The sequence below is a fragment of the Canis lupus genome, chromosome 13 (genome assembly GCF_048164855.1).
Source record: "Canis lupus baileyi chromosome 13, mCanLup2.hap1, whole genome shotgun sequence".
NCBI classification, from domain to species: domain Eukaryota; kingdom Metazoa; phylum Chordata; class Mammalia; order Carnivora; family Canidae; genus Canis; species Canis lupus.
The window spans coordinates 26,208,939-26,230,961 of record NC_132850.1 but is presented as its reverse complement, the minus strand read 5'-3'; the positions used below and the strand labels follow the sequence as shown (position 1 = coordinate 26,230,961).

Below are 22,023 nucleotides of genomic sequence, written 5' to 3'. Positions count from 1 at the left end.
ACTTTTCTAGCACTACCTTCCATCACTCACAAAGTACTCATAACATAGTATTTCCTGGCCTGAATTGTGAGAATTTGGATCCACGCGTTCTCTCCTCCATTCCCTCCCTGCATTTAGATAGTACATTTCCCAAGGTCAGGGTTAATTTTTCATAACTTTGAAATCCCTCTGCACTTGGCATAGAGTCTTACACAAAACTGGAACCTGATACAAAATAAATTAAATGAAATCAGGCTAAAAACAACTATATCCGGAAAAATACAAGATATATAGACCTAATCATTAGTAATTACCCTTTCTAACTTCTGGAGTTCACTAAAAGCCAAGTACAGTGGGTGACTTTGTACTATGCAAATTACCCATTCTTCCCATTAGAAAAAAAATTAAAAATCTATAAGTTAATGTAGAATTTGGCTTAATTCCCACAGGAGGAACAAAATTGTTTCATTTAAATGTTCCCTCTAGTCCTCAAGAGTCAGCACTTTTCGATGTTCATAAGTGAGAGGGAAGACAGTGTTATCTTTTTAAAGTAACCTCCACAGAGAGATCAATCTTATTTACACAAATGAAAAATGAAAGTGGAAAAACTTAAAATGGCAATTTTGGTCAAGAGTTTTCCCATTATAAAAAAATGTTTTACTGTACTATGAGGAGTAAGTCTAGGGTTTTCCCGTCTACCCCCCAGAAAGTCAAATAAATAGGATTAAAAATTTAATGGTCTCATTTTAGTAACAAATATATTTCTCTAGCTGTATACTTTAATAAATGACAATGTACTGAATACCCCTGATGAAACAATATCATAATCTAACACTGAAAATTATATGTGCATGCTAATTTAGACTTCTATTACTTTAGCATTTGATCACCGGAATTCTTTGCATATAAAATTTTTCTAGGAGTCCATTTGTAATTTTAAAGCAAATTGTATGAAAAAATAGGGCTTTTGTAGAATAAACTAAATAAAGAAATTCACCATGGGATGTACTGAAGAAGTGGAATAGGTTTTTTATTAAGAGAGAAATATATTCCACAAATAACAATGTTTTCAATACGATGATAGTAAGTGGCGGTGCACAGGGTTACAGCGCATATTTTACTGTGGATAGTCACGATCTGACATGAACATTGCTAAAACACCCACAGGGTCCTCCACATACAGCTACTGATTGTGAAAGTTGGACATTCAAACAATAGAAGAAAATGCCCTTTTGAAAAATAAGATTAGATTACTGTGTAGACAAGAGAAATGAAAAGACAGTGAAACTACTGCAATAGAGAAGGAGAATGGAGGTCTGTTTACTAGGTCCTTTTATAAGCAGGGAACTGAAATTTATTCAGCAAAAACACAGAAATAACATAGAAGGTTCTTAGGGCAAAGGGAAGAACAGCTATGATCAAGATAAATGTTAGATGGATGCTTTAATTTGGATCAGATGCTAACCGCTAATAAATCATTACGGGGACTATTGTTTAAACAAGTCTCCTTGGTTCAGAACACAAACTTCTATTATTGCCCGTGTCTTTATGAGTCTTGCCATGGTGGCATCTTACTTATTCTATATACATACAGGAAACCCAAAACACAATTCATAAAAAAGATTAGGGAAAGACCCCATCTGCCCATCAGGTGACCCACAACTGTAGCATCGTTTACTCATTGTTAAATTTGAGCTTCCTATTCTAACCAAATCCATAAAATACTTATTGTTATTAGATAAAGGAAGTAGCATTTGAATAAACATGTTTTTCAAAAACAGTCTGCAGCATGTTTATGAAGAAACTATTTGGGATTTCAGAAAAAATGGCTTTAAATGGGAAGATTAAATGTTGATTTTATGATTTGGCTGGCCATTTAAAATAAATACTCTCATGAGTCTGGTTTAAATCTGGGGTGCCTCAGTGTCTTTTTCATTTTTTTTTTTTTTTTTTTTTAGGTCAGGTCAGACAGCTCAGATAGCTCTGTGCTCACTATTCTGTTATAATGTGTTGAAGAAGACCATTTGATCAACCACTTAACAAAAATAAAAGTGACATTTAAGTGACTGGTACTCAATGAGTAAAGGCTGAACAGAACGTCATTATATTCATCCATGTGACGGGAACAAAAAAAAAGGAAAGAAAGACAAAAAACCCTGATTCTTGCCCTCGATGAAGTTATAATAAAGATCTTGGGGGGCTTGGGTGGCCCAGTCAACCGGTTAAGCATCCTTCTCTTGGTTTTTGGCTCAGGTCATGATCTCAGGGTCTTGAGATCAAGCCCCACACTGGGTTCCATGCTCAGGTACAGAGTCTACTTCTCTCTTCTCTTCCTCTCCCTCTGCCCCTGCTCCCTACACAGGTGTGCGTGTGCCCCCCCTCTCTCTAAAATAAATCTAAAAAAAATATTCAAGAACTCATATTCAACTGTTGGAAATGCTATACAAAGATGCCCATCTTGGGCATTTATAAAGCTATGCCTCCTGCCTGTCTCCCCCCTGCACCTCCTAAGTCCTTTATCCTGCCATTTGTCCACAAAGCACTTATCACTGTCTGATACCATATATGCTTTACTGGTTTTTCTACTTCGTCTTCTCAGACTAGATGGTAAGCTCCTAATGGTCAGGGACTCTAGTTAATTTTGTGCCCTTCCGTGTATGTAGTGCCTGGAATGCTGCGGGCACTTCGCAGGTACTCTAAATATTTACTGAATACATAAATGAGAGGATCATTATTATTTTCACTTCCCAATCTTCTGGCTTGCATTTCCTATGATGTAACTGCATTTTCCCCTCAAGCTTTCTCTTGTGCACCGAGCAGCCTGAGTTACAATGGGATCCCACTTAGCAGCTGGGGTGATGAAGGACTTACTAATTTCTCTGGGCTTGGGCAGAGTGGGGACCACAGAAGCACCTGTGGGTTGTTCTGAGAAATGAATGAGGGAATTCACGTGACGTACTTAGCACGATGCCTGACGCATAATCAGTGTGCAATAAATTTGAACTGTTATTGTTCTTACCATTATAACTATTAAATTATTTTCTTCTGTTGCAAACAGCTCACCAATTTCTGAAGTACCTCATAAGTAATGAAACCGGGGACACCAACATTCAGGGCAAAGGTTACATGTGGTTTTATCTGCTTGGGGAAAAAAAAAAGCTTCTCCCCCTGTGGATCGGGTTCAGGGAGCATTAATTCTCTTCTTTTGTGTTCCCACAGGACTGTGTATACCTCTGTGTAGGAATTGCCACATTGTATTTCAACTAGTTGATTATTTTCAGTGTTCTCTGCTACATTATGTGGTCTTTTAGGGAATGAAATCTCTGTATCCCATCACAAAGCAGGCACTCTATAGATGTTTGCCCAGTGGGATGAGTTACTGTATAGAAATGAAACTTATCCCACTATTTGTAGTCATGTCACACATGCACTTTCATTACTGTTTCAAAATTACATTTCTCAATAGATGGTCTAGACCCAGAGAGTAAGGGGAGAAGGTTTTAGTGTTAGAGGGTGATGCAGAGCAGTGCGTATGAGAATAAAAGCAACGCGCTGGAGGTCGGTGATGTGTGGCGAATAAAAAAGTGCTTAGAAGACAGATATAAAACCAGTTCTGATTTTCTCATAAATGGCTCCTCTATTTCAATAGTAATGATCTAATTTATATCCATCCCACTTTATGGAAGTGTGACTACCCAGGGAAAAATTCTAATAAAAACATACTTGATAAGGTTGAAAAGCATCATTATTAGAAATGAGGACTGTGGAAGAGGAAAGAGGCCCAGCTCGAGGTCTGAGTGTATATAAGGATCAAAAAAAGAAAAGAAAAAAGTGTATGATGTTAGGAAGTCCTGAGGTATTTAACACCAGAGCGAAAAACACTTTCAAGGAACTGCTTTCAAAAGCCAACCAAATGCCAAGTATTTGATAATGCTACAACCTGTATTCAAATGATAAAACTGCATGGTGCTTTTTACACAGGATAGAAAAACAGCAATTTGGACCTCTGCAAAAAGAAAGAAGCTTGAGCGGGGCAGATGTGATTGTTGAATTAGCCATTTAGGGAGTATTCAAGAATAGGAGATCAGAGGGAAAAAGCCTAGTATCATGAGGCTTCTGTATCTAAAGCTATCACCTGCTGTGAATCCATCCCTTTGAGTAATGTTTCTCGTTAGGAAAGTACTTACATTAGGTCTTAGTCTGGCTGCCAGATCATAATACTTCTCGGCGGCTTCGTTGAGGCTAGCCTGTCTGTTGAAGAGTTAAAAAAAAAAAAAAATCAAACTCTACCGTTTATTTTAAAATTGTACAGAGGTGAACCAGAATCACTATGCAGCAAACTAATATTAACTTTAAAGAAAAAAATTACAATCATACCAATCAAACCATAAGTTGCCCCAAGCAGAAAAAGTAGTACATTAAATTGCATGCAAATACTTACTGTCTTTAAGGCATTATAAATAGTAGCTCAACATAATCCTATTCAGTAGTTATTATTCATTTAAATGTACGTATTAGGAATTAGAAATGTCATTTTTCTTTTCCAAGCTAACCCAAATAATGTTATAAGGGTTGGGATTCTCTAGCTTCAACTGTAGGTCTCAGAAACTTCTTGATTTTAAAAAATAAAATGTTAAAAAGTTATAGATCTATCTAGAAATCCACTTTCTTTCAGTTCAGGTGGGGAACCTTCCACTGTGTGTAGCCTACAGGGGAGAAAAGGCTAGATTTTTCCTCTCCCTGCTCTCTTCACCAGGGTACACACACCCATGGCAAAACTCAGCTAACAGGATGTTCTTGTTTGGGACTTTCATTGCTGAATAAGGGACAGAAAGCTGAAAGGATGGCTAGAGTTCATGGACAATGGTGGAAGCAATAGGCAATATCCTGGTCAGATTCCTCCTGTAAACAATTACTATTGCATGTCCTGCTTCTAGACTGTTCCAAGGCTACCTTGTTTCCTGCTCATTCAAGCTATGGTCTCTGGAGTTAGCAAATTCTGAAGTTCCCACATCCTTCAAATAGCCAGTTTCTCTTGACTATCACTAAATACCACGAGTGGTGCAACTGACTTATACAAATAAGATGCACGCTGAATTTTAATAAGTTTATGCATTATCTATTCTTGCAATTCAGAGCAAACCCCTAAATTCAGCCAACTGGGTAGCAGGAGAAATCAAATGTCAGGGTCGGGTGGAAGCCTGGCCAATTAGCCATCAAAACACAGTATGTTTTTCAATCATGCCATGCTGCTTTAGGAAACCTTCAAAGATGGTAGGTAACAAGGGCTAGAAGCTCTTGCAGTTGTACTGTAATCTGGTGACTATATTTGCAGAGTACTGAGATGCTATACAAAATGTCAAATTCAACTTCAGATGATGTATACAGTATACCTATAATGTGAACAATAACACTAAATGGCTTGGGGTCTGCAGTTAAAAGGGAGTAGTTTCTTTTGAAACTGATTTTATGAAGCCTCTGATGGGAATTCCATGGAATATTACTCAGCCACAAAAAAGAATGAGATCTTGCCATCTGCAACAACATGGATAGATCTAAAAGGTGTAACGCCAAGTAAAGTCAGAGAGAGACAAATACCATATGATTTCACTCATATGTGGAATTTAAGAAAAAAAGGAACAAAGAAAAAAAAAAGAGAACAAACCGCCTCCCACAAACTCTTAAATACAAAGAACAAAGTGGTGGTTGCCAGAGGTGAGATGGGTAGGGGGATGGGTAAAATAGAAAATGGAGATTAAGAGTACACTTATCCTAATGAACACTGAGTAATATATAGAAATAGTTAATCATTATATTTGTTATATTGTACACCTGAAACTAACATAATTATGTTGTATGTTAATTATACCTGCACACAAATGGATAAATACGAAAACAGGGTGGGCAGGGGAGGGGGAGGGAAGAAGCTTTTGAGGTGAGAAGATGCAGAGAGGTCAGGAATAAAGAGAAGAAACAAAAATCAACTCTGTCAATTAGAAAATCACATTCAGGCTTTAAAAGAGTAGGTTCACTAGCCTATAAAATTGAATTTGCACTTTGGTCAAGTGCAAATAAAAACTATAAAGACATATCCCATGCAACCATATAAATTTTAGGAATAACTGAAGATAACATCTCTCTGGAGACCAAGTCATATTTTTCTAATTTTTAAAGGAAAAATAATTAAAAACACTGCTATTTTTAATGGGGTTATAGAGAAAGTAAAAACCCTTGACCTAAGGCTCTACTGGACTCATGACAGTTACAACGTGCTGTTGCAATTTATATTCTCATAAATGTTGGAAGTTCAATTTCAATATGTCAAGAAAAGTACTTTAGTCTGGTATAAAACAGTAAAAATTCCCTTGCCAGGGTATTTAATGAAGGTTCCCTCCACCAAATTATAGAATCACTTTGGTTCAAATTCACTTGGAAATTTGAACCAGAATTCATTAGGTCATGCCCTGGAAGGGTTTTCTCCAGAGGAAAATAAAAGGCAGGGAGGTAGGAAATTAGAGGAACTTAATATTACAAAGGAGTTAAGTTACTTTGAAGCAAAATCAACCAATAGATATCTAACATGAAAAGTATAGCAAATATTACTATTCATTTTAATGGACATACAAATTCATCAGGTAGGTAAGAATCAAAGAGAAACCGAAGAATTCACTAGATGACAAGCCTTTAAAATAATAATCAACACAATTGAAAAAAGAAAAAGTTTTCTCCCCCAAAAGGGTTGTTAGTTTTTAAAGTCTTCATTGTCTTTAGTGACTTAATCCCCAAAGGAAATATCTAGTTTAGAAGGCTTCGTACCTTAAGGTAGAAGTAGAATTGATGATAATCTAATGAAATAGAGAAAAAGTAGAGTTTATTAGATTTGTCATATAACTGTGAAAATTAATTTTCACTCTAGGACCACAGGGAAAAGAGTGTAAATTCTACCCACCAAATGTTCATTTATATTCTTGTTTTATTCTTAGACAAGGGAGAAAACTGATGAGGAACTGTCCTTTCATACTTGCCTCTCAAGAAGCATCATGGACGTGCTTAATAAATCTTAACTGCAAAGATGACTGTATCATTAATCAACATTCGAAAACTGAGGAAATTAGCAATATTTTGCTAGTTGCTTAGAGGATTCTTGAAGTGTCAAGAACCTCAACCGCTGAATTGTTAGGACTGACTGTAGGACTCAGGTTGCCAAGACTATTAGAATAGAATTATTTAAAGAAGCTGATGAATAACTTTTCCTGAATATCCATAAACTCTTTCTTCACTATTTCCTTTCTGGGACAGAAAATTTCTAAAACCTATGTGTCACTTATAAAATACCAGGAATTTATTATTCCATGTTCCAACAACACCATGAAATGCTATTACTATCCCCATTTTACAGATGGTTAAAATGTGGTTTAGAGATAGTTGATAACTTCCCCAAGGTTACATAGCTGGGAAGTGACTGATCTGGGAGTCACAGACTCTACAGCTAAGTGTTTGAACCACAAGATCATGCTGATATCGCTGTATATATGGCAATGTAGTAGAGTGATACATGATACGTTGTTCTCTGGCAGATGACCCCAACAGTTTCTACATCAAAGACTAAGAAAAGAAGAAAACCTGCTTTTTGATTATAATGTTTAAAAACCACAATTTAAGTGTAAGAGATGAGATTTGAAAAGAGGAGGATATGGAGGACATTTGCAATGACAGGTTCTACTTCTTGCTCACCTCCATCTCTCACACTGATAGAAGTGAACTTCACTAGACCAAATTTAGCAAATGACAGTTTTAAGAATGAAATGAAATGCACTACTGTGTTTTGCCTCATGCACCCCCAAAAGGGGGAAGGGGAGGCTATGAGGGGAAAGGCAAAGAAATAAGGAATGAGGAAAAGTGAGAATACTGCTGGATACTCACTTCTTTTTTTTTTTTTTTTAAAGATTTATTTATTTATTCATTCAGAGAGAGCGAGAGAGAGGCAGAGACACAGACAGAGGGAGAAGCAGGCTCCATGCAGGAAGCCCGACGTGGGACTCAATCCCGGGTCTCCAGGATCACACCCCGGGGCGGCAGGCGGCGCTAAACCGCTGTGCCACCGGGGCTGCCGTGGATACTCCCTTCTTTACCCTCACCACCTCTCAACTTTAGGGGAGGGTCACAGTTAGATATGGAGAGCAACCATAAGTTTCCTGTATGTCTAAGCAGAAGACGTGGAAAGTAGGCAAAGGGGAAAAGCAGTCGGCTCTGCCAAGAAATCTCCCAGGTCAAATGTACACAACCTTGTGTTTTGACAACACACTTTACAAAGCCAGAAATGAATGAGATAATGAGTAATAACAATCATTCATAGCAGGAAACTACACTAGCTCCAGATAGGTGACTAGCCCCATCTAACATGCCACCCTTAAGAGTCATCATAAAGTTATGTTCCATATCATCTATGCCAACAATGGACTTTTCAACTGGAGACTTGGATGGAGGCTCCTATCTCATTGCCAGCTCCTGTCACTCATGTATGTAGGGCCTTCCCCTTCTTTACACTATCTGTGACTTCTCAGGACCAGGAAAGGTGAGAAGTAAAAAGAGCCTAGATGGTATTTGTAAACTGGACTATGACGTAAACCTTGAACTCCCAAGAAATCACTGAATTGTGCTATCTTTTAAAAGTCTTTACATTCAGTTTTTAAGCAATCAGTGAAAAGGTGTATTCAGAATGCAAAACAGAATGAAAGTCACAAACAAATGTCATTATTTGATTACCAGAGAACTCTACTTTGCACATGAGACTGTGAAACATATTTCTGTTTTTTAAATTTTTTAAAAGATTTCATTTATTTATTCATGAGAGAGAGAGAGAGAGAGAGAGACGCAGGGAGAGGGAGAAGCAGGAAGCCTGATATCGGACTCGATCCCGGGACTCCAGGATCACGCCCTGAGCTGAAGGCAGGCGCTTAACTGCTAAGCCACCCAGGCGTCCCAATTTCTATTTTTTTTTTTTAACAGATATGCATTTTACATATCTAATTCCCCTCCCTGGTCTTATTTTACAATAGAAAAGTATCTTTTGGAACACAGTTTTATGGGCCAATATTCTTAAAAGATTATATATATATATATATATATATTTGATTTGTCTATATTATGTAAATATATATATACAGTTGTATATATATTATTTTTTTGGTTCTCTCTCATTTTTTAGGGAGGGAGGCAGTACCAAGTTACATTGAGCTGTAATTAAGGAACATTCTGTATAATTTATGACACATTTCTATAATTGTAGGAATTCTATCATTTTATGGACATACGAGAAAAATGCCTTTTTATAAAATTCCATTTTCTGAGAAAAAATATATATCTTTATATATATAAAGGAAATTTGGGAACCAATGATATTGTGAAATAACTTAATATATTCTGTGAAATGTTTGAGGGGAATCTGATTAAGAGAATCATTTATAATTACTGACATTTGTATGTATCCTGTGAGAATTATAAAATTAAAGGTTGCTAAATTCAAAATTACTTCCTTGAAAATATAAAAAATAAAAATGCTACTGGCATTTAGAAGACTCTACAATTATTAGCAGCTGTGAATTGTCAATTTTACATTAAAAGTTATTTAATATGGATAATAACCACTGACTCATACAAAAGATAATTTTTTATTAAAGTCTTGGTGATTATTCTCAAAGATAACTTACAAAGCTGCTTCTTCTTCTTCTTCTAACTAGAAAACTATCTGTTCTTATATCATGAAAGTAAGATAAACAGTAGCTGAAATGTAGCTTAAGTAACTCAAAGCGGCACTAAATTTTAATTGCTAAGTGTATAGTAAGAATAGAAGGAGAATTGAAATAATCGAGGACATAAAAATGTGTGGAAAATCTTAAAACAGCAAAACCAGAGTCACACATATATGAAAACAATGAAGCCTAAAAGATCCGTATAATGAAACTCCTAGAAGATACTGTTGATGACCATCAAGCCATCTTAAATGAACATCTGTCAAGACATCAAAACTAGCCTCATGATCTGCTGGTATCCATCTCCGTTCTAAACACAAAAGATGGTCAGGTAAAGCAGAAATGTAGCAATCACAGACTAGGCTGATGGTACAATTCACAAAAGATTCCTCTGAGTCAGAAACTTCTTGATGCCCCATGAGAGTCTGAGCTCATTTTTTCATGGCCCTGAATCATTCAGGGCTGCTAAGGACAGGTTAAGCCTATATCCAAAAAGACTACATAACAAAACGTACTGGGAAAATGAAAAGGGGGGAAATGTTGATTGGCAATGTCAATTATTATAATATCCATACATAGTGAATAACTCCTCATGTTCCATTTGTGATGCTTGGGTGGGGAGAAGGAGTTGGGAGGGATGGAAAGAAGAGAGGCAAAAAGTAGAACTTGCTTGCAGGAGTGGCCCTAGAACCAACAGTAGAAGTATCACCTGGGACTTGTCGGGAAGTGTAAAACCTTAGACCCTGTTCCTAAACCACCATTTAACAAGATCCCCAGGTGATTCACACGCACAGTGATGCTGGAGAGGCGCTGGGTGGAAGATGCTTACCTTCAACTGCATCTGCCACTGCGCTTTGCTTTGAAGACCTTACAATCATTATAACCCAGCCCTCTTTGGACCAGAAGTTGGCACTAAAGTTCTATTTATAATTGAAAAATTGGGGCGCCTGGGTGGCTCAGATGGTTAAGTGTCTGCTTTCGACTCACATCATGAGCCTGGAGTCTTGGGATACAGCCCCGCATCTGGCGACCTGCTCAGCAGGGAGCCTGCTTCTCCCTCTCCCTCTACCCTTCTCCCCGGCTCATGCTCTCTCTCTTTCAAATAAATAAATCTTTTTTAAAAAATTAAAAGAAAATAAAAATCCAGTGACTTTTCAAGAGGTTTTTGGTGATTTTGGAAGTACTGAAGAAGAAAGGTCTAGAAAACTTTGAAAAAAAAAATATATATCCCACACAATGTGTGTGTACACTCCCAATCTGTTTTGAGGAATGATCTGATTTGGTTCCTTTCTCTATTAAGAATTTCGATTTTAAGACACTTCCAATGGAATTTATAAAGAAATTGGCATACTGAAATTCTCTATTTTTAATATGTTTGATTTCATAAGATTATGTCGAGCACAGAGATTTAAAGATAATTTTTTTTTTCTTCCATGTATTCACTTTGCTCTCTAGAAATCAGGGGAAGCAAAGGGAACCAGTTGGTATGGTGCAGTTTTGCTTTCCTTACTACCTTGGGGAACAGTGACAACCTGGGCCCTAAGTCCTGGAATTGTAAGTTTATGCTTAGCTCAGCTTTAAGTGTGTCCTTTGTCAGACTGTACCATTCTAAAAACTCAATATACCTCCAGAGTACAAAGGTGGCATTCTCTCTCCTGTGAATGTAAATCTACTTTCTATCATTTACCATAAAGTGGTAATTTAATAATATTGGAAGGGCCTTACTCTTTAGAATTTACACATTTGATAACCTGTTACTCTATAAATCCTTTCTCCAACAATAAATTTAAGAATCACAGCCTCTGGATAGTCACCCAGTTGTAAAGACATGAGGGAGCCAATGTGACACAGTGAAAACAGTATTATACTAGGCCAGAAAACACTAAATTCAAATCCCAGCTTTACCAACTGTGGGAAACCCTCTTCTTAAGCCTCAGTATCTTCATATATAAAATGGGAATATTGTTGTCTACCTCACATAGGTGTGATTATAACTAAGAGAGTGACAGATACAAGATGCAAAATATAGTAGGAGGCAGACAGGAGATATTTAAATAGATGCTACTTCTGTTCTTCCCTTACCCTGTGAGTGGATTAAAAAAAAAAAAAAAAAAAGGTTCTCTGAGAGCCCAGGAATGCTATGAATCAGGTAAAGTTTGAGTGCCTCTGGAAGTCCTCCTGGGATCCAGTATCTTTCTGCTCTATCACCTAGTTTTAGGAGAACACTGAATGGGCTCATTCCTACAAAATGCTAACAGAATAATTGACTCAATATGTTCTTCTTACAACTCTATAGTTATAACTCGACTGGTGTTCTAGCATTTTTAAATGCCTCTGATATTTTCCTTTGATGAAACCAATCTTCTTTCTTAGAATACCCTCATCTGGAGTATAGTACCCTTATCTAGAACTTTCCCCATTTTATCTGAACTACTAAAAATGTCAACACATATAGTTAATGTCTGTAATGTGAGGCCACTCAACCTCTGTGATCACCCTCTCTATAAATATTTTTGGTAATCAGCCACCATGTGTAGCCCACCTTCTGAAGGCAGAAGCCAGAAATTCCCACTTCTTCCGACTTTCTGGTAGCTGAGATTCCAGGACATGACACCCATTCCACCAATCAGATGCAACCTCAAGACAAGTCAGAAGCCAGCCTAGCCCAGAGGCCGCTGCGTCCAAGAGAATCACGGAAGCCATGTGGAGCTTGCTCGGCTTGGTTCCTTGGAGGTGATGGTGATGGTGGTGGGGCTCGGGACTATAAAATCTGCTCACTCCCAGGGAAAGCTAGATAGATGGTTGGGTATTATTTCTGACGGTGTAGAGTGCTCTCAAGCCCGAGAATGAGCCTGTGGGCTATGGAATACTCTTTCATAAATCCTGTTTCTGCTTAAACTGGCAAGGATGTATTCTTTAGTTGGCAACAAAAAAGTATAACCTGAACGTGGAGACAAGTTTAAGAACAAATCTATTTTCAGCAGTTTTGCTTTCAATACGATGATTGAAGGCCTTCATCCTAGCTGGGAAATGTCCTCTATTTGTTGATAATTGCTTACATGTTCTACGCTTGCCTCCAGAAATTTCCTATTTATATTAATGCTCATATACAAAACCAAAAGAAACTATATATATGTATAAATCCTAAATATAATTATATACACATATATAGAATGTAATTATATATTTATGTATATACAAATAAAACTATATATCATATACTATATATATACCACATATATACATACCTATATATTATATATATAATTATACTAACACGTATGTAATGTTGAGTGTTTATATAATGTTCTCAATCTAGCCTCCAATCTTTTATCCTTTCAGGTGTCATTTTGATGTCTTTAGTACTTTCCATTAAATTCTGAGAAGAGATCTACGACTTCTATTTAAATTATCAGCCTCTCAATGATGTCTTGTCTCCAATGCAGTTACAAACTCAGAGATCCTGTTAATCTCTTAGTAATCTTTTCTAATGTCATATTATTCCTCTTTCAAGCTCCCTATTTTATTTTCACAGATGTATTTTGTGTCAGTCAGGCTAGGTTAGGGTACACTGTTGTAATTTAAATACATCCTAAGTCTCAGTGAGTCGAGAAAACAAGGTTTATTTCTCACTCACTCAATGCAGATGAGTAGGGAGGTTTGTCCCTCTGGTCATTTCATAATCTATTTTCACAGTTTCCAAGTTAGAAAAGGAAAGAGCATGGACTCTTATAGCTTTGGCTCAAAAGTGACATACATCATGTTCACACACATTCAACAATCCAAATAAGAACCATGAAGTTCTTCAACTTGAAAGAAGGCAGAAAAATACAATCCTACTATGTTTTTTGAAGGTGGAAGGCCTGCACATTTGGTGAACAGCACTGATATTTCCACACCACACAGCATTCTTGTGAATCACCTTGATAACAGGAATTACAGATATTCCAAGTGGCTCTTAGGTTTTAATGTAAGTCTCACCTCATTGATGAGGGCTCTTTACTTGGATACATCTGATTTGTCATTCTTATCTGAACTGTCCGTTTGAAACCCTGTGTTTCAAGGCTTTCTATGTGCTGATTATACAGAGAAAAATCATTCATTATTCACTATTGAGAGTTGAAATGGGTCTGTTAGAAACTTCTCAAATTTCAAGCCTCTTGGAGGTCCAAACACGATACAGATTTGTCCCTTGATGGCTAGCCCCAGGATCTCCTTGTCTCTTCCAGTCTAGTTTTAAGGTGGAAAGGCTTTTTTTTTTTTTTTGCATTTGTAGTGAGTTTTTCTTCCTTGATAGATTCTATAAGTCATTTCACTAGGAATTAGCCAAATCATTTCTTGAACTCTAACATTCCCTCAATTGCTGATTTTGGATATGAGGGTAGCCAATAATCCAGCTTACCAAGACACAACCAGGGAGACAGCTATTCTTTCCCTCATACCCTGCCTCATACTCTTTACCTCACCAAACTGCCAGTTTTGTCTCCTAAGTATCTTACAAAAGAAGTGAGCTCTGAGGGAAGAATTAATAACAAAGTCAATTTACAATAATTTGGCATCCCCAGAGGAAATCACATGTAACAATAAATAAGCAAAATCTTGATAGCTAAGGATTTTGATAAGGTTGCTTTCAAGGTAAAAACCAGTAACCTTCTTACTCCTTTCAGCAAAGTCCTATAAATGCTCTTGACGAATAAGGAAAGAGGCTGGTGTACAACTTGCACGGTTAAGTGCTCAAGAAATAACAAGAATTTAATAAAGTCAAAAAACAGAAAAATTAAGGAAAAACATTCATGGGGGCTGCCATCACGTGGAGTAGGACATAGCTGGGCTGCTGTGGTCATAATTGCAATCAAGATTAGGAAATGAGTCAACCGGAGAAGGACAAACATATGTTCTCATTCATTTGGGTAATATAAATAAAGGTGAAAGGGAATAGAAGGGAAGGGAGAAGAAATGGGTAGGGAATATCAGAAAACGAGACAGAACATAAAGACTCCTAACTCTGGGAAATGAACTAGGGGTGGTGGAAGGGGAGGAGGGCGGGGGGTGGGAGTGAATGGGTGACGGGCACTGAGGGGGGCACTTGACGGGATGAGCACTGGGTGTTATTCTGTATGTTGGCAAATTGAACACCAATAAAAAATAAATTTATTATTAAAAAAATAATAAAAATAAAAATAAGACACTTAAAAAAAAAAAAAGATTAGGAAAGTGCTGATGGCAGGATAATGAGGAATGCAGACTGCAGAAAGCCAGAAAGAAGGTTCTGAAAAACAAACCCTAAAGAGTTCCACATCACTAATGTATAATAGGAATTTTCCACTGGTTACCAGCACTATGGTAGCTAAGGAAAAGTTGGAAGTGACCTATTTAACCAGGACCTTTTTTTGTAACTTTCTCCTAGTGGTAGTGAATTTCAGATACTGATTTAATATGTAGCAAAACGCCTTGTTGAGGAAAGTACCTGTTGTGTTTAAGAGGAGTTGTTAGCCTATAGAAAGTTGTGTATCTCCATCCTGGCAAATGGTATACTGTGACTTAAAGCACAGTGTTTTATTCACAAAGAACAAAAAGTCCTCTCCCTAGAACGGCACCTACAACTGTCATGCAAATGCAGGATCTTTAAAAAATTATCCTTGCATTGAAGGTTCTTAAGATTGACTATGGTTTATTTTATAAATATGCCAGTAGTTGATTGAATGCTCATTTCTCTTTGTAGATACCAGCTTTAGGAATGTGAAATGTTAAATGTGGAGTGAGCGCATTCAACTGAAACCTCACAGTGCACTTTGCTCTCAAACAGGCTTTGAATTTCCTGTTTGAAATTTGTAAACAGCTAAGTAGGAAGCCATTAGGTTATAAAAGGACAACACAAGGGATGCTTGTGATATTGGAAATAGTCTGTACTCTGACTGGTGATGGATACACAAACCTACATATATGTGATTAAAAAAAGCAGAGAATACACACACACACACACACACACACACACACAAGCACGGGTACAAGCAAAACTAGGGAAACTCAGTTAAGACCAGTGGATTGCATCAGTATCAATACCCTGGTTTTGATATTCTGTCATTCTATGATATATTACCATTGGGGAAACTGGATAAATGGTACAAGGGATATCTCTGTATTATTTCTTACAACTGCATAAAAATCTACAATGATCTGAGAAAAGTAAACAAAACTACTTTTCTTGAAAGTCCATGTGTTAAGGCCATCCAAATGTGAAGAAATTCTTCTGGCATTTTTCTTCCCTTGTAAGGGTAATCTACATAATTACAATCCTATTCCTAAAGCCAAGCACAGAGCCCACAGTGTGGATGTCAGCTAATGAAGCATTTAGGTGGAGATTTAATCGAATGAAATTCAGGTATGAGTATGGGAGAAGGGGAACACATATGGCTAACACAACAAATAACGCTTTAAAAAAAAAACTGTAGAAATCATTTGAGTTTCTTAGAAACATTCTCCTTTAACCTAAAACATCACTTATGGATGCATTAACTTTCTTTTTATATTCACAATAAAAATTGTTGATCTACCTTTTAATTGTTTTTGCTATTATTATAGTTAGCCTTCATAATATTATTCTGAATACAGAAGTACTAAAAGGTCTACAAAGATGTAGTTTCCATACATAGCAACAGTGCTAAGTACAGTGCTATCCTGAGACTTTGATAGGCTTTAGGTATATTTGTACCTATCAATCCTCTCTGCCACCAAATATAATAAAATGCTTTCACATACCACATTCAATATAATTAACATAAAACACAAATACCGAGATGCAGTTGACTAGTCAACCTGTTTTGTTTTAGACATTTACTTAAACGGTTATTAATTTTAATTTTGCAATTTCCTTTTTGCATTTTATAGTCAATTCTGAAAGGAAAGGAAAATGATTTTCAATAATTTTCAGAGTCCTGAATGCTTATATGCCCTACATACTGGGCACATAAACTATAACGAATAAAATACTCCTGGCTGATTTTAGCATGGTAAAACAGCATAATTCACTTCAAGAATGTGGAATAAAGCAGTATGACAGGGGAATTAGTCTACCTAACTGCTTTCCCCAAGCCACAATGTCAGTCTTCTACAGTAAGTAGCAAAACTCACCTGAGCATGTGGGCAGCACTGAAGACCACATCAAACTCCGTGCTGTCCAACTCAGCTGCTTTTTTTGCCATCTCAGCGGCTTCTATAAGGCGAGCTTCTTCCAAGAGAAACTGACCTGCAGAGCAGAAAACTAAGTGAGCTTCAACTTGGAAACCACTACTTTAATCCTATGAAACAAAGTCACTACAGAGAAAAACACAGAGATCAACATGATTTGAAGCTAAGATTTATGGGTGCTGTACATCTACATCTCATTATTTGGTCATATTTTTTATGCCTTTTCCTTCATTGCAGGATATCCCAATGTATCTGTCTGGTATATTCACAGAGTTGGTTTTGTTTTTGTTTTTTTTCTTTAAAAAAATCCTGCATAGACTATTAAACCAAGAAATAAAGCAGATACAGTTAAACATATATTACAATTAAGAGTTGAGTTATTTTCATTATTGGTCATTTAAAATAGCTTCTCTCTCTGAAGCACATTAAAAACAAGGCTATCTGTATTGAGATGTATTAATTTCATATATTTAAGCAGCACTAAAAATATTGAAAGAACATATAAAGCTCCATTTAGCATTTGCTTAATTAGACTGACTAATAAACATGGAATAAATATTAACAAGTTCACATTTCTGAGGTTACTTTCAGGTCTGCTTTGCAAGGTTAGAATTGTTGCAGATAGAGCCATACTACTCTTTGAAACTATACTTCAAGAAGTGATATGCAGTGCTATCCCAGAAACATACAAAAAGACCAAAAAGAATTGGGTCCAATTTTAAGGCTGTAAATAGGAAAACAGAGCGAACAGCCTGTTTCTTTGTTTGTTTTATACAGCTAGGGATTTATTAACAGCAAAAATAATGATGTTAAGCCCTCTCTGACATGCATATTCAAATGAAAACCAAATCAACGCATAACAGAGAGATGCTAAAATCGCTCATGTAACTTTTGGTCTTGTAGACTTGTGGTCTAATGATTATTTCTTTTTGCCTTGGGTTTCCTGTTTGCTGGAAGTTCAAGATTTTAACAATATGAAAAAAAAAAGTCATACAAATGATTTGCAAGTCCTGAGCTGCACAGGGAAAAACAAATTTTAAAATGGTAAATGGTAAATCCTCCCTGATGGTGCTGGTTTGAAAGAGCCCATGATTTACCGCTTATCTAATAAATATTCCAAATTGTCTTCTAACCCAAAAGGACCAGTCCTTAAAACACAAGAGGGCATTTTCTGTTTTAAGGATTTATGATAAGCCATAGACTCTGCCTGTATCTAAACTTCAATTGGTAAGAAATGGTGAGTAAAGATAAGCCGACTTATTAAAATGAAGTGACAGTTTTAACACCAGGACTAAGAGACTTCTTAGCTATTTCTATAAAAAATTGTCCAACACTTTCCTAGTTTATCACTCACATTCTGTACCTTTCTCAGGTCTCAAACATAATTGTTAGGTCTGAAAATTATTAAGAACACTGATTTGTAAATACACTTGACTTTTGGACAACACAGGTTTGAACAGCATGGGTCCACTCATATATAGTTTTTACAATTTTTAAGTCCTCTTGTTGAATAGATCCTTTAAGTATGATATAGTGTCCCTCTTCATCTCTCACTACAGTCTTTGGGGTAAATTTTAGTTTATCTGATATAAGGATGGCTACCCCTGCTTTCTTTTGAGGACCATTCGAATGGTAAATGGTTCTCCAACCTTTTATTTTCAGGCTGTAGGTGTCCTTCTGTCTAAAATGAGTCTCTTGTAGACAGCAAATAGATGGGTCTACAATTTTTAAAATAATTATGGTACAGTACAATAAATGTATTTTCCCTTATGATCATCTTAACTTTTTTCTGTAGCTTGCTTTAAGAATACAGTATGTAATACATATAACTTACAAAATATGTGTAAATGGTCTATGTCATCAGTGAGGCTTTGAGTCAACAGTAGGCTATCAGTAGTTCTGGGGGTGTCAAAAGTTAATACACAGATTTTCTTTTTTCTTTTTTTTTTTAATAATACACAGATTTTCAATGGTGCCGGGATCAGTGCCACTCACCCTCATGCTGTTCAAGGGCCAACTGTACTTACGTTTATAAGTAGAAAAACATTACTTATGAAATTCATGTATATGCTAACTATAAATATCCTGATAGGAGATTCAACTGAAAGTATATGCTGTGTTGTTTTTTTTTTTAAGATTTATTTATTTATTTATTCAGAGAGAGAGAGAGAGAGAGAGAGAAGAGAGAGAGAGGCAGAGACACAGGCAGAGGGAGAAGCAGGCTCCATGCAGGGAGCCCGACGTGGGACTCCAACCCGGGTCTCCAGGATAACACCCCGGGCTGCAGGCGGCACTAAAGCGCTGCGCCACCGGGGCTGCCCGTATATGTTGTTTAAAAATAGTAAAACTTGGGATCCCTGGGTGGCGCAGCGGTTTAGCACCTGCCTTTGGCCCAGGGCGCGATCCTAGAGACCCAGGATCGAATCCCACGTCGGGCTTCCGGTGCATGGAGCCTGCTTCTCCCTCTGCCTGTGTCTCTGCCTCTCTCTCTTACTGTGTGCCTATCATAAATAAAATAAAATAAAAATTAAAAAAAAATAAATAAAAACAGTAAAACTAGAATTAGATACTCTATGGCATGCTGAGAAATTAATATCTCATCATATATATTTTAGTAAAGGATACTAGACTATTCTTTAGTTAATTATTCTAATTATAGGTTTTCAAAATTAAAACATAATATTAATTGCTACCTGCCCTCAAAGAATAATGTTTGCCTAAGTAAATGCATTAATAAATATGTTAATTACTTATGTGATATTTAAACAAAGGATAATGTAGGAGTTTATCGATTGTTCTTCTTCCTTTCCAGACAGCTATTAACTCTGAAATGCGTTCTGTATTAGTAGTTAGGAAAATGCAACAATTAACTGAATAATGAAGGTTATTTAGTAAAATTCATTACTCTAGACTGTAGAGGGTCTAGAGAAGATATACTAGCTCTGGTAAAAAAAAAAAAAAAAAAGAGAGAGAGAGAGAGAGAGAGAGAGAAAAGAGGGACATGGTATCTATACTGTCCACATAGAAACAGGACCATGACAAGAAGCTTATGTGATGAAGATAATGATGCTCAATGGCATAAGAGATCAGTTTATGTGCAATACCCCAAGGGCAAAGCCTTTCAACCTTTGTCATTACTCAACACACCTTTAATGCTCAACAACAGCAACAAAGGATAACAACCTTAACTAGTCGCATAAAATCAAATATACAATTTTATCATGATTTTAAAACATTTATGCTTTCTTTAAAACAGCTTTGTCATGCAAAACAATTGCGTACAGTTTGCAAGGTCCCAAAACCACATGAAACATGTAATTTTTACTAATCAGCAACAGAAAAGAAATCGCCATATGATCATTTTCAACAGAATTCATTCATCATATTAACATTCAGAAAACCAATATCACAACATATTAGTTAGGTATTTGCATAATTCTCCCCATTCTATTCTCGACAGGCCATATATCTCAATACTCCAGCATTACTGTTCTGCTATGATAAAGGCATAAAATATTATGCAGTGTAGACCATTTGGTATCTATTTTTGAACTGAACTTAAAAATGTGAACCAAACTTGAAATTGAGTTATTATTCTGCTGTGTTATACAATGATTGTTTGTTTGAAATATAGTCCAGAAATGATGGAAAATGGAGCAATAAGCATTTCAAATACAGAGAGCCAACATAAATAGGGAAACAAAGACATACTAGGTTTCTTCTTAATAATGATCCAAAGAGCCTATATTGATATACTATTGGGGGAACAATGAGGAACAAAATTTGCCTTTACTTCTTCTGGAAAACTTTGCCTTAAGTCACTCTGCCACCAGCTTCATCTATTTTTGTTCCCACCAGACACTGGCTCCTGACTTCTTGAACCACTTCATCTTCCCTTAATGTAACCTGCTATTTCACATCCTCATTTATCCTGAACTCTCAGGCTCTAAGGTTTCTTTAGTCCCATCCCAAACACCAGTCCCTCGTGCCTACCTATTGTCACTGGATACCATTTATTTGTAAGCCCTAAAACATTTGCTTCTCGGGGAATCTTTCTTTGGCCACTTCCCAACGGTATTAGAATTACTTATGATTTCAGTTCACTGCAATATAATTTATCATCTAAACTGAGCACTTATGGGATTATTCATGAGGCAGGAATAAAAGGGTATAAAGCAGAATTATCTCAATCTGGCTATCCCGCTTAGCGCATATGTGACAGGACGTGGGTATCAATCCTCTCACCTTTATCACTACTGAGCAGTGAATCGTTTAATATACTGTTTTTGAGTCACTGTTGGCTGAAGTGATTGATATTAACAAAAGAGACACAGCTGCTTTTTCCTGAAGAATGTACACATCTATAGAGAGCCCACCAAGACTGAGCCAGATGCTCAGGCTCAGTGGGTTGGAGCAGCTGCTTGGGCTTTGACGGGTGGGGGCAAACTACAAGGAGGGGCCAGGGCAGTATGGGGAGTATACAGGAAGGCAGGCACTTTGAGGACGTCCACAGTGGTTGATTCTGCAAAGTGTGACAGGTTACATTTTCCAGTGGTTCATAAGCCTTAGTACACATCAAAATCACCTAGAAGATTCTATAGAAGAGAGAGCTAGGCCCCATCCCCAGAGTTTCAGATTCAGGGAGTTTGGGGTAGAGCCCATGATTTGCCTTTTTTTTTTTTTTTTAATATAAGATAAGTGTACTCTTCAATCCCATCACCTATTTCACACATCTCCCCACACCATCACCCCCTTCTGGTAATCATCAGTTTGTTCTCTATGTTAAGACTCTGTTTTCTTGGTTTGTCTTTTTCTTTTGCTCATTTGTTTTGTTTCTTAAATTCCACGTGTAAATGAAATCATATGGTATTTGTCCTCTGATTTGGCTTAGAATTATTCTCTCTGGCTCTAACCATGTTGTGGCAAATAGCAAGATTTCCTTCTATGCATTTATGGCTGAATAATATTCCATTATAAATAGACACCACCTCTTCTTGATCCATTCATCTATCAATGGACACCTGGGCTGCTTCCATAGTTTGGCTATTGTAGATAATGCTTCAATAAACACAGGGGCATATACATCCTCTTGAATTCATATTCT

At 36.8% G+C, this 22,023-nt stretch overlaps 1 protein-coding gene across 4 annotated transcripts in view; it reads right to left on the bottom strand.

Moving 5' to 3' along the window:
- The window catches only part of TMTC2 (transmembrane O-mannosyltransferase targeting cadherins 2), a 395,252-nt gene that overhangs the window by 51,250 nt on the left and 321,979 nt on the right, over positions 1-22,023 (bottom strand). For all 4 annotated transcript variants that reach the window (XM_072772934.1, XM_072772933.1, XM_072772936.1 and 1 more), the window contains 2 exons: positions 16,863-16,977; positions 4,167-4,230 (listed from right to left, as the gene is read on the bottom strand). In XM_072772934.1, the coding sequence (XP_072629035.1) occupies positions 4,167-4,230; positions 16,863-16,977 (179 nt within the window). The remainder of the gene's footprint in view (positions 1-4,166; positions 4,231-16,862; positions 16,978-22,023) is intronic.